Source organism: Drosophila innubila, assembly GCF_004354385.1.
Source record: "Drosophila innubila isolate TH190305 chromosome 2L unlocalized genomic scaffold, UK_Dinn_1.0 4_B_2L, whole genome shotgun sequence".
Lineage (NCBI taxonomy): Eukaryota > Metazoa > Arthropoda > Insecta > Diptera > Drosophilidae > Drosophila > Drosophila innubila.
This window is the reverse complement of record NW_022995372.1, coordinates 26,799,039-26,818,173: the sequence shown is the minus strand read 5'-3', so window position 1 is coordinate 26,818,173 and position 19,135 is coordinate 26,799,039. Positions and strand designations below refer to the sequence as shown.

Below are 19,135 nucleotides of genomic sequence, written 5' to 3'. Positions count from 1 at the left end.
ACTTATATCTTTTTATGTACGACGTTCTTAAAATTTTCTTTAATTAGGCGAAATGCTCTAATAAATTTTCATCATTTTTTTAACAAAAGAACAGCAGCATTGAATTTCTTAAACGGCTGGGGCAGAAAAGGTTGGTATATTGCAGCTCTTCAACTAAAATCTTTCAAACATGTGGTGGAGCAATCAGAACTGACTCACTTGTACGTTTGACAACGTGCTCCCTGGGTTCTCTTGGACGAATTGTAATAGACATATCCACAGATTCCCAACGACGATCAGAGTTTCCCCTCCGGGTTGAAACGTTTACAAAAATCAGCCAGTTTTCGCAGAGGCCACGCCACAAGGTTTTGCAACGGCACGAAATTTTGTTGATCTGGCACAGAGGTGGAGCACTCAATTATTGACCTCAAACAGATCTGGGGCAGCACATGCGGAGCACGATGTCAGTCGAAGCTCCAGCGTCGTCTGACACGGCTTTTCTGGCGAGGCACAAGTTTGGTCCGCAGCACAGCGAGCACAAATGTGTTGACTGTCAACCAAATTAGGCAAACACGCTGGTGCAGCACAGGCGACTCTCCTCAAAAGAAACTGTGTGCCTGTCCAGGCAACCGCTCCTCTTCGCCGATCAAATCAGACTCTCACGAATTTTCTGTCAACCTCGTGGTCTCTAAAATTCTTCCTATTCCTCTATTTTCCTTTCCTTTTCCAATCCCAAAAAAAAACTCGCCGTTACTGCAAAACAAAATGCATCGTCTCTCTTTATGATCTAAAATTTAGGGTCATACCTTTTCACATGTATTTACCGCCAATACCTATCGATAACTATATCTTTTAAATACATGATGCTGGCGCGTGGTAGTGTCAACTCATCATCCTCAGCACTGGGCGGTAGCTCCTCCTGGGGATTGACATAGCGCGCACGAAACGTAAACAAACTCCGAGAAATGGGATAAACAACGATGCTGGCTTTTGCTGCTACCGTTGTAGTGTTGCAAAACGATGACAAATGCTTAATCGTATCGATGCTGCGATGTATTGCAGTAAATAATCGATAACAACGGATATGCTTAAAAATAATAGTGGATTTTAGTTAAATTTTCTGACTTGGTCAGTTGCTCATTTATTTATTGATATGAAACTATATTCTAACACTTAAATTTTAAATTGCTGACAAATGCATATATTTTGTGTACTATTTTTTTTTTGTCGATAAATGAACGTCCTAGTTCATAAATGATTGAATAAATCTGCTCGTTCATTTTAATAATCCGTTAACTTGAACTATTCAACGAAACGACACAGCCCTTCTTATAAATAGGGATGGCGATATTCAAGAACGTGACAATATTGATATCCGATTTAATATCGCATATAATAAAATAAAATATCGCCTTCTCAATGTACCCATTGTAGAAAGAGTGCATACTTTTGGTCAGAATCCTAAATCCTTTGTTTCTAAGTTATTCTGAAAATTACTATTGAACAAAATAAGTTAATGTTTAAACTTACCGAGAAAATGCAGCGAACTAAATAATTGAAACGCTGTTATATCTAAATGGTATCGCATTGAATATAATTTCGTGTCACGACATAGCCTGTCAATATCGATATTGCCTCCCAAACTCTTCTTCAAAACAAAATTCATTTATTGCGAAAGCTGACGCGCTAATGAAAATAAGAAATTAAAGAAAACATAATGGGTGACTACGATTCGGATGATGAAAATCCCAGGAAAAGTTGCAGCATGCGAAAGTGCCGCGTGGAATGTTGTTAGCGGCTGGGACGATGATGCCGACGAGTTGATCGAAGAGGATAAAATCCCCAAGGTATGAACGGTATATTATGTGAATTAACAAGTAATTATATGGTAAACTTTATACGCAGCCAGCATTGAACGCATGATACTGTGGGCCGTGAATGAGAACCGCATCAGTGAGGTGCGGGAAATCCTTCAGCTGGATGCGGACACAGTCAACGCTCGGGATGATGATGGATACACGCCTCTGCATCGCGCCTGTTACAACAACTTTGTGGACATTAAGCTGCTGCTGCAGTACAAAGCGAACTGAATGCACGCACTGAGTTGATGGACGCCATTGCATTCGGCTTGCAAGTGGAATAATGCTGATTGTGCTCAGCTTCTGCTGCAATTTGGCGGAGATGTAAATGCCGAGTCGGATGGTCAGCAAACCTTTGCACATCACAGCCACTGTTTCCAACTGCCGCAATACGGCAACGGTGCTGCTCCTGAATCGCAATATAAAGGCGGACAAGGAGAACAACAGCGAGGAGACAGCTGCTGTTATAGCACGTCGTACAGGCATGAGCTACGTCATCTTGAGATGGGCAATGAGGCGTACGATTGCGATACGGGACTGATAGACTAAGAGTCGTATGCGTTTCATTAATATAATTATTGTTAGTTTTATTTATATGCGTATGTTATTGAACGGAACGCGTTCTTCAGCTGGCCGGCGCCGGAGTGCGCACAAAATGCTCATAGAATGACTTTGTATAATTCGCCATCTCATCCTGCATGGCGGCGGGCACAAAATACGGATTACCCTGACCGCCCTCAATGGTGCACTTGGCCGTGTAGCGCATGTAGCTGGAAACTGTCGTCTCTGGCGGCAGCACAGCTCCATCCTCAATCACACAGCAACTTGAGCGTGCAACGACGGCCCTGGCAAGACAATTGACAATAATATTAATAGAGATAAATAAACACTGCAAAATTGTAATAGAGAGCTGCATGAATGAACTCAAAGTGACATATAAAGCTAAGGAGCTCCAAAAGAATTAATCAGCTCAAGTTCGACTGAATCCTAACGAATTTGAGTTCTCGTATAAAAATCACATTGACAACATTCACTTGACGATACATGAGTTTGAATGAGTGAGAATTTGAATTCGAATTAACGAGAATTAACAATTTGACAAATAAAAATTAGTATCTGTCCTTTCGTTCCGAAAGTATATGCATGCATTTACACACAAGTATATTAATATATATTAAATTTGTTTTCCTTGTTTTATGTTCTGTATTGTAAGTTTAGTAGAAATAAGGGTAAAATATTTAATAATTATGAAAACTTAAAAGTAAATTATAATTTTTAGACTCGAACATCTGCGGCCGTTTCTGCATGTGTCTGCTCTATCTTGTTTTAAAACTTTACTCGTCAAAAACATGGCAAACAAAAAAAAACAGATATCAAAAATACTTTCTCATTCAAACTCAGTTTCGACAAACCAAGTATGCTAGCAGCACAACTTCACTCAACTTAATTCGTTTAATTCATTCAACAGAACTCACTAGAACTCATTCATTGAATGAATTCAAGCAGCTCTATAACTTCCAAGTTGCCTACTTACAATGATGGCATTTTTGCCAATGTATACAAAGGAGCCAATAATCGCGGCGGATACCACAGCACCCTCGCCAATAAAGACATGATCTCCTATGTGCATGGGAAAGAAAGCGATTCCCTTGCTGAATTGCTTGTAAGGTGGTCGGATCACTGAGTTTTTGCTAATCACACAATATCGGCCGGTGCGAACATTCGCCAGATCTCCACGGATAATGGCGCCACTCTGCACAATCACCTTGCCATTGAGCACTATGTTCTGGGAGCCACAGAGCACCGTGTGGCGACTCACTTTGTTGCCAGAGGCCTGTAAACAAACAAAATTGGCCAGTGTCAGCAGTTGATGAGATCATCAAGAGAAATTATTCGACACGCCTTGGATCGGAATTTCTTTACAAATATTACAGACCGTTTCAACGTATTCATCTTTGCTGTAGTACGTGTCCGGAATTTCCATTATATTTTAGTAATATACAACTAAATATTTTCGCAAATTCTGTGTGGGTTTTCTGTTTTACCAACTCAGCTGTTATTATTTCGTTCAGAACAAGTTCAAATGAACGGCTCTTTGAAATAAAAAAATTCACTTATTCGGTCATACACAGTGTTGTCAACTCTTCAGGTTCGGAAAAGCTATATTAACAATTTTAAAAAGCTAGTGAATTTAAAAAAATCCAAATAAAAAGCCATTATAGTTGTTAGTTGTTTTTATTATTATTCCAGTAATTAAAAGCATTTGTCGATCTCAGCATAATCATCATCTTCCTCAGCTATACAGATTGCTTTGTCCCAATTCATTTAAAATACCTTACGTTTCAATCAGTAAGTTTTGCAGTTATGGTTGATTTGTAATACCTGCAATAACATTTTTCTTCATCCCCTGGATGAAGAGATAGCCAACTCGTAAATAAGGCATTACTCATTCAGGCCTCTTGCGGTTTTGCTTAATATCGTATCTTAGGCATCTTAATGCGCTCGCAAATCAAAAATTTTGTAATCCTTTGCCAGTGATGGAAAGTATTGTAAAGATGGTTAAGCGGCATTTACTGATATTATTGTAAAGACTGTGGATTAAAAGTGATGCTATGATTTGATATTTCAATATGTTGCCAGATATTTTTTAACGCCAAAAAAGCCATTGCAACTTTCAATAAAGCTAGAATTCCCGTCATCAGCTAGATCAAGATGTATTTATATAAGGTGAAGTATTCGTTGACAGATGAGGTAGCTAAACTGACAAACGAGAGAGGCGCTGAAACTTTAATAAGTACGCCTTGAGCTAGATCACAATTGATCTCGCATTTGGCATTTGAAAAACGTCAGATCTAACGGGAAAAAGCTGACTTGGCAGCCCTGCTTGTGTCTATTTGAGCAATCGATAACGATTTCATAAAGGTGTCCATCGCTGGACTAAATTGAGGATTTCCCAGTAACAATCGAGAATATTTAGCGATATTCCAAACTGTGACTAACATCACTGCGGACGGCAGTTTGCGTTAGTGACGAAAGCATCACGAAGGGTGCGAAAGGCGACTAACAATATATACAGCTAAGTTGGAAAATTTGCTACGACTGTCCGATCAGATCGAGTTATATACCGATCGAAAGGTTTAGTCTTAACTTACAAAATGGCATACTAAATTTTCTAACCAACCTGGGTCATGAGATACGGGGTGTAAGTGGGAGGGGAAAAATTTAAATGATTGCAGCTAATGGGGCTGTTGGGGCCTTTTGGTAAAATTTTTAATTTTTTAAAAATACGCGTCGATTGATATCTCAATCACCAAAATCCGATAACTGGTTCAAAAGATAAATAAATTTGAAAATTTTAGTGGAAAAATTTAATGAAAAGTTATTTTCTTTGTTTGTCTGTTTGTATCAAAGCGCTAAAGAAGCTTAAATCTTGAAATGTTTGTTCTACGACTTTTTGAAAAAACCGCTAGCTTAGCGGGAAAACGCTAAATCCCGCAAAAATTGAAACCTCAACAGTTTCCAAACCATAGAAGCTACAGATATGTTCTATATATCATTGAAAAGGTGTGTTTGAGGGCTTTTAGGCGCTTTAGGCTTTTTACTCAGGTAACATTTTAGCGATTTCAGACAAAACGGTTCTAAAGATTTCTGTTAAATTTTAATATGTTGTAATAAGTACAATTTTGCGTTAGGTAAAGTCTAGGAAAATTTTAGCCTAAAATTTCTGATATCAATTTGTGACGAACAAATTCAGTTAAATCTTAAAATTTTAAATAAAATATAAATTAAAAAAAATAGCGAAAATTGGCATTCGGCACTGCGCAAAAAGTAATTTTTATGTACAAAGAAGCTTACTCTTTTTGCTCACAGTGCACAATGCCAATTTTCGCTTTGTTTTTATTAATTTAAATTTTTATTTAAAATTTTAAGATTAAACTGAATTTTGTTCGTCACAAAATTGGATATCAGAAATTTTGGGGATAGAAATTGCTTTCGTCACTAGACTTTTACCTCGTGTAGAGGTTATTTTTGTGGTAAAATATTACAGTGAAATATTAAAGTCTATAATTTTGTTCTGTATAATTAAACTCAGAAAACTCGCATGATTCTAAAATATACAACATAAAATGGGTATGTTTTGGGCCAGCATCTTCGCCCAATGTTCTTTGGCTATTTACTAATTATTTAAATTTCTTTAATCGCAGCTTGAAATACAACGTAAATATCTTTAACGGAAAGAGAAGCTTAGAATGACTGTGCAGGCTTCTGAAGTAGAATTTTACTTTAAAGAGGAATTGGCCTATACGGAAGATCATGTTTTGGTAAAGAATCTGTTTATGATTATCGAAGAAGGACTGGGGAAGGGGCATCTTCAAAAGCATTTCGAGACATTTGGATGCGTAAAACAATTGCATCTGTTTCCGAGTGGAAATAAAAGAAGAAAAAGCAACAACGATGTCTTTGAGAATGGAACACGAACTGGCTACGTCATCTTTAAGAATTCTCGTCTGCTGCCAATGCATTGAAGAGTAAGTTTCATAAAGTTAAGAAATGCCGTATAACTGTTCAGCCTTACTATAGTTGGCTGCAACCAGATGCCGAGAAAATGCCGGATAAGCCTGATAATGTGAATCCCAATTAGAACACTGCTGGCATTATGAAACTCAACGATCATTGTCTAGAACATATATTCAGAATATTATCGATACCTGATCGCATTCACTTTGCACGCACCTGTTATCGTTTCCGGTACATTTATGAGGCAATGTCGCCGATTTTGGACAAATCTATCGATTTTCAAATTTTTGATGAAATGACTGCGTGGGAATTGCGTGATTTTTTTCAACTTTCCGGACGTAATGTAAAGCAAGTCGACGGTGGAACGCCAGAGCATCACTGTGATCTTGTGTGCGAGTTTCTTGGCAAACACAGCATTAATTTGAAGTCATTGAGTATCTGTACCTACAGATCAATATCGCACAGCATATTAAAAATGCTTGCAAATCTAAATAGTCTTCAAAATCTGCTAATAGTTAACGCTCTCACCAGTGAGAATCTGCGAGCTCTCGAGTATTTGAGTCAGCTTAAGACACTGAAAATTCTCGGCATTAAAATAATGAATGCAGAGCTTTTGAATTATTTATTAAGTCGCTCTATTGAGTCGCTGACTCTAGAAAACTATGATTCACTGCAGCATCCGGAATTGTTGAATATAATATTTGCCAGGCTTCCGCTGCTTAAGGAATTGCACATACCAATCATTACTCTCGAATCGCCATGTATCGAGCAGCTTATCAACGACAATTGCTGTGAATCTTTGGCTGATTATATTCACATTGCAAGGCTTCCAAGCCTTAAGAAATTGATCTTAAAATTTAAAAATTCGAGTGCAATGCCTCCAATGCTAATGACATGGCTGGTAGAGAGTAAGTCCAATCAGTTGGAACATATTGTAATAGATGCCTATACTGGAAGCTATACCAATGTCGAGATCCTTCCACAGATTGGAAAGCTGAGCGCTGGGTTTAATAAACTGCGATGGGATCACCGATCGTGGATTGAAGGCACTATTCACCTTACAAGAGTTAACAGAAATTAATATCAGTTATAGTAAAAATATCACTGACAATGGTGTACTCCAACTGATCCTTTCCTGTACCAAACTGCAAGTGCTACATCTAGAGAAATGCGAGCAACTAACGGAAAAACTTCTTCAAAATAGTATTTTGAATCTACAAAACAGTCAACATCATCGTCCGCTTCCTCTTAAACTATTTATGCGAGACACCAAAGTCAATAAATTTCTACTACTAAACACGGATGTGGCTGCGATAAATATAATCGATGTGATATTACAACCCTTTTATTAAATACATACATAAATTAGGAAAATTATCGGAAAACTACATTTTGAGATTACAACAATCATAAACTATTTTAATTTTGTTTTTTGTTTATCTACTATCTATCTACTATAATGTATATATACGGTTATTGATTACTTGGTTTATTAATTAAAAAAATAAAATACACGTACAGTAAGTCAAGAAAGTAATTTGACAATATAAAAATTCAGTTATTGATTCTTTTTATTTTTAAAAAAGAGTTAAATTTATTGAAAACTCTTTTTCATTTTATTTAAATTGGTCTCGGAGGAAAGGCAAGAATAAGATATCACAAAAAAAACTCTACACGGGTAAAAAGTCTAGTGACATAAACATATTCTATCCCCAAAATTTATGATATCCATATTTGTGACAAACAAAATTAAGTTTTATATAAAAATATAAAATTATTAAAAATAAAAAACAAAAATTGGCATTCTGCACTGTGCGCAAAAAGGTTGCTGAGGCCCGAACGATGTCCGAACGAAAAAAGCTTATTTGCGATTTTCAGATAAATTTTTCCAAGCCCCAAGCCCGAAAAGGCCTGTACCCATTTCTACTCGCTACAGAAAAATGGTTAAAAGAGCTATTAGGCTCGAGACAATTCCCACTGCCACTTAAATCGGAAAAAAATCTAAAATAACTAATTTCACGTACAATTTAATAGGTACTGACAGTTTTCGACAGTTTTTATTCGAGTTGTACCACTAGTTGTAGTCAAGGGCTTAGGCAGGGGAAGGCAAGTGGTAAACTATTGATTGAAACCACTATCGATAGTTCTCCCCTTGTACTACACATCAGTGCTGCCATATCAGCCTTTTTCCGGACAGATCTGTCCCTTTTTATAATGTATTTGCCTGAGCTTTTTTGACACATCCCCTATCCGGAAATCTTTCCTTTTTTTCCGTGATACTTTTTAAGACTAGTCAGCCGGTGCTACAGTCGAGCATACTCGACTGTCGGAGACCCCGTACTTACTATGGCAAAAACTAATAATGGAAAAAATTAAAAAATATTTAGTTTACTTAAATGCATATTCTATCATACTGGTTACAATGTCTCATAAAACATAAAAGATTTTCATACTAAGACTTGATTTTCGCCCGATCGGTCCTATGACAGCTATATGATATAGTGCTCCGATTTGATCAAACTTTGGAAAGGATATATAAAACATAGTTTTATTTATATTCTATCAGTTTGGTTACGATATCTCATAAAACAAAACAGTTTTTCATACTGAGACTTAATTTTCGCCCGATCGGTCCTATGACAGCTATATGATATAGTGGTCCGATTTGAACCAACTTTGGACAGGATATACAAAACCAATTGTTATGCATATTTAATCACTTTGGTTACGATATCTCATTAAACAAAAAAGTTTTTCATACTAAGACTTGATTTTCGCCCGATTGATCCTATGGGCGCTATATGATATAGTGGTCCGATCAAAAAAATAAACAAACTTGACCTGCCTGCAAGATAGAGGAATCTACATACCAAATTTGATGTCACTAGCTTTTAAATTGTTCTTATAATTTGGATATGAAATTTTTTTTTCGATTTGTGGGCGATAAAGGGGGCGTGGCCAAATTTTGAAACAAACTTGATCTGCTTGCAATATAGAGGAACCTACATACCAAGTTTGGGGTCTCTTGCTCTTATAGTCTCCGAGATCTAGGTGTTCATACAGACAGACAGACAGACAGACAGACGGACAGGAGGACATTGCTATATCGACTCGGCTGTTGATGCTGATCAAGAATATATACACTTTTTAGGGTCATATTCGTTAAAACAAACCTAATAGACCCCTGTACTTTTTTTTAAGTACGGGGTCTAAAAATTAATCTCTTTTCAATTGACAATTGCTTGCGGACACAAAAATCGTCAATCACATAATTATTAGAGCATCTTAAATACAAAGGCTTTAAAATTGACAAAATTTTATTGCACTACAACAACATTAACTTGATAAAGTGGCTAAGTATTGATGACACGGTCCAGTTTTGGGACGAAGTAACGAAATATGTGCAGGTTTATATGTTTAAGGAGCTGGACTCTTTTGGCATAACGTTGCATTCGTTGCCTTGGTCTAATGCTGATGTTGAGCGTGTGTTTAGTCAGGTTAGCATAATTAAAATAGAGACTTTAAACGCTATTTTTTCTATCAGGTAACTTCTAGATATTTTTGAATTCTTAACTTAAAAAACCAAATTAACTTTTATTCCTTAGGCTTGCACTTCGCCACCACGGACAATGTTGCAACAGTTACAAAATTCCCCAAAAATATTTTAAATTGATTGGAACGACCTCAATATATTCTAGCAATACTGATGACGACGAAGATATTGATGGAACCCTAAAATTATTGTCTAAATAATACATAGCTATGTATTTGTTCTGTTCTGCACATAAAAACTTTAAGAAAATTCTAATTTTATGATTTTTCTGACCCTTTTTAAAATATTTGTCCTTTTTTTTGGATTCGTCCATCCAGTTTTTCTTATCGAATTATGGCAGCACTGCTACACAATGATATGGTGGACCGATTCTAGTTTTTTTTATTCATTTATGGTTGAGTCGAACGGTTGAAAGGACTTATTTTACCATGTATCTATTTTCCATTTTGTTCGCTTTTACCGTCTTTGACTTATTATTATTATTGTCTTGCTTTATGGTAGTGTTGGGCAGCTATTTAAATCCAGACCTCTGAAAAATAGGTTATGCGCGCATTGAGACTATTATGTACTGTGAGATCTCGTTGGGCCCCTTCGTTTTGAGAATACAATTTTATTTGCTGCAAACTTGTTAAACAAATCTTAATGCATGGTCTGTAGACCACACAGTTGCACGCTATTATATTTTTATGTTGGGTGTCACTATTTTGTCACTCAACGCAATAGTATGAATTCAATTACTTTTAGTACTTTTAGTTTTAGTTTTTTTTCGCATCCGCTCTGCTTTTAAGTGGAAGAGTGCTTCGTGGATTAAGCTACAACTTCATTTTCCACACTTCATGCAATTGTTATCATAGGCGTAGTTTAGTTAAGTAGTGGGGGCTATCGACCACCGCCAATAATCGCTACAAAATATAAGAAAATTATTAAGTACTATTTTCTACGGAAAAAAATTTTAATACCAATGAACCCCACTTTGAGAGACCCTGCTTTTTTTTTATCTAGAGTGTCAGTGCTCTCTTCTGCATTTTTCGCCCCGACGCTGCGTAAAATTGTATCTAGAACAGCTTTCGAGATAATTTTCCTATCAAAAAAATGTTAGACAACTCACATCTCAAATTTGCATTCTGACTAAGTCCATGGACAAACAATTACAAAATAGAAGATAAAGGCATAATGAACGTCTTATCTACATAACTATGTAAGTTCAGAATATATTCGATAAAACCCGTATGTATTTCTGAGATGTGTCTGCTATAAAAACTCTGCACTTTCTTTGGATTCGCAACAGTTTTAAATCAGATACAAAGATGAGACTAGACGGAGGCGTTGAGCCGATGCTGGCGGTCATAGCGGCTGAAAAGATTGCACTGTCACTATTTGTGCCGATGGAAAGGCTCGAGTGGGCGCTTTCTGTTGACGTGGAGCGTGTTATCTTTTTGTTTGTGCCTGCACTCATCATTGTCACATTGTCATTGTCACTGACCAGTATTGGTATCATTAAAGTGAAATGCCAAATACCAAAATCACAATATTATCCACTTTTATACTAATTTTTCTTTTGTTCTAAATGAAACCTTTAGAAATATAGAAAATCAATTTTCTAAGTGTATGTACTTATTTTAGCTTCTTTAAATTTTTATTAATTTATGGTGATTTAATCGAACGGCTGCGAATATACGGCTACTGGGCATCTAATGAACATTCTTACCTGTTTAAATTAGATTTAAGTAACACAAATTCCCTGCCGACCGTTTTTGAAAACTTATCATACAATCAAATGATGACCTCTATTTAAACTAATTTCGAATAAAGAATGTGTAATAATTATATTTAAAAAAGGTAATTCATAATTTAAATTGGGCGCCAATTAGAAAATAAGTATCGAAAAATGTACCACAAAATGTGCAAACACGCGAAAAGCGGTTGGCGACTGGTGTTGCCACTCTGCTACAGTCGCGTTGCCAACTCTCTCAGATCTCGAAACGGCGCGCGATTTAATTTGAAATAACAAAAGCAATTATGACAAATTCAATAAATTTAGACGAAATAAAGGTGAGTGACGGTATGAAGGTTGGAAGCTCTTCGCACCTCGGGCTAAGAAGTTACAAATTTAATTTAAAAACAAGTGGGAAAGGCTATAGTCGAGATCCCGACCATAGGATACCCGTTACTTATTTCAATATATATAAAAGTACTTTTGAAGAAATTACTTGTATTACTTTGAAAAAATGAAATCGCCATATCTGCCGATCTTTTTGTCCGATCTTGATGCGATTCAGTGGGATAATAGATAATATAACTAGATAACGTAAATTAACATAAAAACTGTATTATCTTTAAAACTGTGGGTAAAACTGCGGTGGGGGTCGTGGCTTAAACTTGAAATAAACTTGAACTGCGTGGAGTGTATAGAAATATGTGTGCCAAATTTGGTTACTCTACCTCTTATAGATTATGAGCTCCTTTTGTTCATACGGACGGACAGACAGACGGCTATATCGACTCGGCTGTTGATGCTGATCAAGAATAAATAAACTTTATAGGGTCGAAGATGCCTCCTTCTCCCTGTTACATACAGTATAACGAACACAACATACCCCTTTACTTATTTTTTAATTAACGGGTATAAGAATAATAAAAATTCAACAAAATTCTAACAAACATTTTTCAAACAATTTTTAAAAATCTAGCATCAATTTTGTGTGCGCAAATGAAAACAAACAAACGATTTGGGTTTGTTTGGTAGTTGAAATTATGTTTATAGTACTTAATGTTTATCTAGTGTTGCGTATTTAGAACTATTTTGTTTTATTGACTTTAAGTTGTAGTGCAACTCGCTAAAATTGAAACCATAAAAGCTACCGATATGTTCTATATATCATTGTAAAGGTGTGATTGAGGGCTTTTATGCTTACCTTTAAACTTTTTTTTCTAAAGTACTCAGGTGACATTTTACAGGTGAAATAAAGTTTTTTAGCTTACTATTTGGCGATTTCTGACAAAACGGCTCTAACGATTTCTGTTAAATTTTAATATGTTGTAATACGTACAATTTGGTATATAAAACATAAATTTTGGTTGAGGGGTTTGGAAGATATTACTTGTTAAGTGAATAAATACATTTTTCTATCGGTCGAAAATCACGTTTTCGTACGAAAAACTTTTTCGTTTTATGAGATATCTCAACCAAACTGATACAATATGCATTTTACTTGGTTTTATATATCCTGTCCAAAGTTGGTTCAAACCGGACCACTATATCATATAGCTGACATAGGACCGATCGGACGAAAATCAAGTCCAAGTATGAAAAACTTTTTTGTTTTATGAGAAATCTTAACCAAACTAATACAATATGCATTTAACTTGGTTTTATATGTCCTGACCAAAGTTGGTTCAAATCGGACCACTATATCATATAGCTGTCATAGGACCGATCGGTCCAATATTGAGTCTTAGTATGAAAAACTTTTTTGTTTTACGAGATATCGTAACCAAACTAAGAGAATATGCATTTAAGTTAGACTTATATATCCTGACCAAAGTTGGTTCTAATCGAACCATTATATCATACAGCTGTCATAGGGCCGATCGGGCGAAATCCGAGTCTTAGTATGAAAAACTTTTTTTTTATAGTAATTACGGGGTCTCCGACAGTAGAGTATGCTCGGCTGTAGTAACGCGAGCAAAGCGAGCAGGGGGTGGAGCCCCCTAGCTTTTCTTTATAATTAAAGAAAAAAAATTTTTAAATATGAAATTCGTTCAACAACTAAATTTATATATTTTACTATTTGCCTGCATTAATGATAAAGTTACAATGTCAAAAGCAAAAGCAATTGCAAAAATTTCTGATATATAGTGACGAATTTTAGCCCAAAATTTTGATATCAAACAAAAATTCAGTTTAATCTAAAATTTTAAATAAAATATAAATTTATAAAAAAAGGGCGAAAATTGGCATTCGGCACTGCGCAAAAAGTAATTTTCATGTACAAAGAAGCTCACCCTTTTTGCTCACAGTGCACAATGCCAATTTTCGCATTTTTTTATTAATTTATATTTTTATTTAAAATTTTAAGATTAAACTGAATTTTGTTCGTCACAAAATTGGATATCAGAAATTTTGAGGCTGGGATATGCTTTCGTCACTAGACTTTTACCTCGTGTAGAGTTTTTTTTTGTGGTTATACTATACTAGAATTTACTCTTGCACAAATAATAAACAATAATTTAATTTGAATACTAAAAGTTATTATTGCGTTCTTTATTGGTTTTCACTGCAAAGAACTGTGACTTAACTAATTATATTTAAATTGCTTTGTTAATGAGCCCTCCATTAATGTAAATGAATTAGTGTTGATTAGATGCGGGTGCATGGAAAATGCAGGTGTTTTGGCCATGTAAGCCCTGAACTTTACATGCAGTTTGTAACTACAGTGCAGAAAAGACAACAAATTGTGGCTGTTGATCGTATGCAAGTATTATTAAAAAATAAAAAGTGTGAATAACTTATATTAATTAATAATTGCATGGCTGGAAGTAACTCGGAACTCACTCCAATGACAATCCAATTAAATGCTCTTTTATAAACGGGGCTGCCCGGCCCCGTTGACCTTCAATTCGGACTACATGCTCGACTGCCCAATGCCCTCTCTTGGCCACATTCGCTAATTGGCAGGCAGCCTTTAATGTTAGGTTCTGCATGCAAAGAATACGCGTATTCATAACAATATTTATGGTAATCCATTATGAAATGCCCGAGCTCTATTAATATTAGGTATTGTTGTTCAGTATGCTACCCAGCATGTAAATGAATTTGTTTTGCCTTTTCAGATTTTGTCGGTTTTCATTTCGAAACCATTAGACCGACCTTAGAAATAATTCATTTAAGCAAACGGCCAGTTGACCATTTGAACTTTTGGCCAATTTTTTTTACAGATAAAGCAATTGCCAGCTCATTTGCTAAAGTAAAATTGAAACTGAATCTTTGGCTGCTGTTTTGTGAAAAGACCGCCAGTTGAAGGTCTTGAGATTTCCACCTTTGATCTAAGGTTAATAAACTTCAACTTGAAACGTGCTAAAGGTTAGAAGCTCCTTATGTTCAGTTATTAATTGAAATGTGTGTGCGCAAATGAAAACAAACAAATTATCAAACAAACAAATCATTTGGGTTTGTTTGGTACTTGAAATTATGTTTATAGTACTTTATGTTCATCTAGTGTTGCGTATTTAGACCCATTTTGTTTTGTTGACTTTATGTTGTAGTGCAACTCAACTTTGTTTGCATACATATGTTCTCAATGGTTGCAACTGTTGTCATGCTGTTTATATTTAAATTAAATTTTATCCTTATACTAACAAGTTTTTGTAATGTTTCTTAATGCTCGGAATTAAAATCATTATGCGGTTTATAAAAACATATATATTTTGAATAAGAAATGTTAATATAAAGTACTTGCAAAATCTATAGGTAAATGATTAGTTTAGTTATATATATAGACATTTATTTAAAAGTATAATATTAAATTTGTTGCTGTATCGGTGGATATAATGTATATTTTTTGGCGGATAATTCACATCAAACGCCTGTTAATTAAAATGTATCTCTTAAATATAAATCCTTAAATAACCTTTTAGTACATTACAAATTTAAAAATTGAAATAAATTTAATTTACTGCAATTTAATTTAATTCTTTGCATATTACCTAAATTTAGTCTTTACTTTTGTCAGCAAATAACTGCTAAGCTTTATTTCAATTCTTAATTCAGTACCGGTAGATACAGTCATGAGACTGTCAAATTCAAATTCAATTGATCTTTACAGTTTCTGTTGATTGACTTGTGTGTGCAGAACCCTCAAGTGCCCAGCAAACCTCATCAAGCAACAGCTTGTACCAATCCCAACTCATATTATATGTACTTATAATACTTCAATAAATTTTCTGTTGGCTACTGTCAATTACAGAAACGATTTATTGATTTAAGTTTGCTGCATTGAAACAAAAGAGTTGAACAAAAAACTTGTTTTGTTGCATGCAAAAAGGTGAAATTATTTAGCAATTGTTGTCTGCCTCCGATTCTCTGCCATTTGTTGTCGCTCCTCACCTTGTGCGCAATAAATTTCAATGAAACCATTTTCTTAATTTTTAATTGCAGCTACGAGTCGATTTATTTAGTCGTTTCTCCCAGCACTTTTCCACATTGTTCTCGATGACATCGAATTAATAGATATACATATTTATATATATAAATATCCACATAACATTGGCTTTGTTTAAATTTTTAGCATTTATTAATTATGTACTTATTTATGATGTGTATTTTTGTTTTTTGCCTCCAGGCTCACTTTAGTTTTCGCCTTGCAGCATTTTACAAGCAACTCAAAAGTGATTAAAACGCTCAAAATCTACAAACTAAAACAATAACAACTATTAAGCTGAAGCTGAGCACACGCTCTCAACAACAACAATAATAATAACAATCAACTTTAATGGCAAATAGATCGTGAGATTGGAAAAATTGGATGGTTCGTCGATTCGTCTCTTGTCTGTCTTCCGTCCAGGCGGATGTGCAATGCGTGTATTTTATATTTTGATCTTGATTAGCTTAGGCATTTAATAATATAAACAGCAACATCTATAGTAACAACAACAACAAGCTGTGATATCATCAAGGCCATCAATGAGGTAGCTTTGTAAATATTTACATAGATGCTACCAGAGAGATTGCCAGCATTCGATGGATACTACGGCATGGTCAAGGTCAACTTGTGGCAGCTTTTCAGCTTTTGATGGGTTTCATTATGTCGATGTATGTATGTAAAAAAATGAAAATGTGTGTTAGATAAAACACTTGTTAAATTGAATACTTAAAGAAGATGAACAATAATCATTATTGTTAGTTGCTTATCAAGATCAAGAAGTAACAATAATTCTAAAATATTGAAAACTTATAAAAAGAAACAAACAGATTTTTGAGCTTTGAATTATTTACCACATCAATCAAAGGCGCATTACAGCTCAACAGGTGCTCAAAAACTGAAATGATACAATTAAAATAGTGTATATAATATAATTAGTAAACGCAAAAAATTAGTATGAGTTTCTTGTTAAATTTATATTTAAATGTTATAAATATATATAATAAGCAAATTATTAATAAGATCGATATGATAGTAGCGTAAAGGATAAGTCTAAAAATAAAAATAAATATAATAATTTAAATGTTACATAAATAAGTACCGAGTTCTTCTATGCAAAATAAGTTATTTTCGTTCTTTTGCAATTACAATAATGATAGGACTTAATATTCAACTACTATTTACAAGTCACTTGAGTCGAGTCAAGACTGTAATGGTATCGTAATACTACAATTTTATAAAACTGACCGAAACTTTTCGTCGGTATGCGTCACTCGGGGTCGCCAAATAAGGAAGTAATCAGAGCGAATGTCAATTACACGCAACGTACAACGTCATAAATAAAAAAGAGATTGCGTATACGCCATGTAAGCGCGGACTTGCCTTGGATTTAACTCGAAAAAAAATAAAAGCGAGCGAGTGCTACGCACAAATTAATTTCATGAAGTTCAAATACCGACGACAGTTAATGAAACTCGAAATCGAAAACAAAATCAAAATCAGACACAATATCGAAATCAAAATCAAGTGTAGCCAACGAATTACGTGGCAAGCATACGACGAGGACAAGCCCCCCGCATACGACTGCGCTACCCCTTGAGACTGACCGCCCCTAAGCCACCTGTTGTGTGTGTGTTTTTTACACTTTTAAATACATCGGTAAGGTCAGCTATTTTATGAGATTGGCAAGTTTTCGATAGGAACATAAAACAAGACAATTTTTGAAATCGATAAAAACAAGAAACTTAAAAAGAAAACAAATTTAAATATTTTTCAAAATTACACGAAATAAATTAAATTAAAATCATCACATGATTTCAACATTTTAAAAACTTAAAAAAAATTACTATTTACATTAATTTTTTAAATTTATGTTAAATCATTATATTTTTCAACCTCTTTTTACGAAATGATCGTTAGAGACATTGTTTAAGAAATTGACTTTTTGCTGCAAGTTGTTTAAAAATCCTTAACTAACTAATTGTTGAAAAAAAAAACGACTGCTGAAAAATGAATTGTTTGATGCTTACGATCATTTCGCGAAAAGAGATCGTTATAAATTACAAAACGTTTAAATGCATATATTTTTATAAATTTGTTTGGAAAGAGTATATGGTATTCGTGGTGAGTTTGGACTCCGTGTTTTGGTTTAACATTCGCTTGTTTTGGTTAGCCGTATCAACGAAACGCGCCCGACGAAGGTCAAGTGCACGACGCTAAATGTGTTTTATATTGTTTCTTACATTAGTAGCAACTTTTTGTTTAATTAATTTTTAATATTTTCGCCGTGCAAGTCACTCGCTTTGCTGTTTGCTGTTTTGCCATTTGCTGTCGTTTTTTGATGATCTGACAAGCGACACGCAACTTGGGCGGTTCTTGGCTAATTGCTTGACTCAGGTTTTGACTTAGGTGGCACTTGAGAGGTGTCAAAAATGTGACCTTGATGGTTTATGGGTTTATGAGGGCGCTTTGAATTTTGTAGTATAGTTTATTAGATGTTTTCCTTACTGAAAGTTTAAAAGGAATGGCTTCTGAGTAAACATTATACATTTTTTTTCACCTGATGAAATGTGCAGTCTATCATTTTATACTGTCGTGACCATTGATTAAAAAATATAATTTTAGAATATCCTCAACAAAAAATTTTTATTATGTTATTTATTTTGGAATATTAAGCAATTCCTTCTCAAGTCAGGAACATTTTCTTTCTCTACGTTCAGTATGTTGTTGCTTTTTTTCTATCAACTAAAGGAAGGAAAATTCATTTTCAATATTAAAGATAATGATCTTATTATAATCGCCCTCAATTTTAGAAAAATTATTTATAGTTGTTATGAACAAAATTTCTCAAGTAGAGGCCCAATCGTCTTTGGCGCCTTTTATAATGATCGCTGTGTTCGTTGCTTATCCAAGTATAATCAAATAACGCGTCAGATTGCAAAATTGTTATCCAATTATGCACCCACAACGTGGTAACTAACAACTTCCTAACCAAATGCGGCGCACACTTTTTGGCCAACCTTCGGCCTGTTGGCCAGTTGACCATAATAAGCTGGGCCAATGATCCACATAAATGGTAGCTATTT

At 34.8% G+C, this 19,135-nt stretch overlaps 1 protein-coding gene and 1 pseudogene across 1 annotated transcript; one reads left to right on the top strand and one right to left on the bottom strand.

Annotated features, from left to right (window-relative positions):
• Positions 1-1,681: 1,681 nt before the first annotated feature.
• Positions 1,682-2,446, top strand: LOC117780517 (annotated as a pseudogene).
• On the bottom strand, positions 2,429-3,927 carry LOC117780518 (dynactin subunit 5-like). Its single transcript, XM_034617075.1, is given in 4 exon segments — positions 2,429-2,662; positions 2,664-2,683; positions 3,373-3,672; positions 3,775-3,927. Coding segments are annotated over 4 exon segments (567 nt in total). The 5' UTR covers positions 3,823-3,927; the 3' UTR covers positions 2,429-2,463.
• Between the last annotated feature and the right edge of the window lie 15,208 nt (positions 3,928-19,135).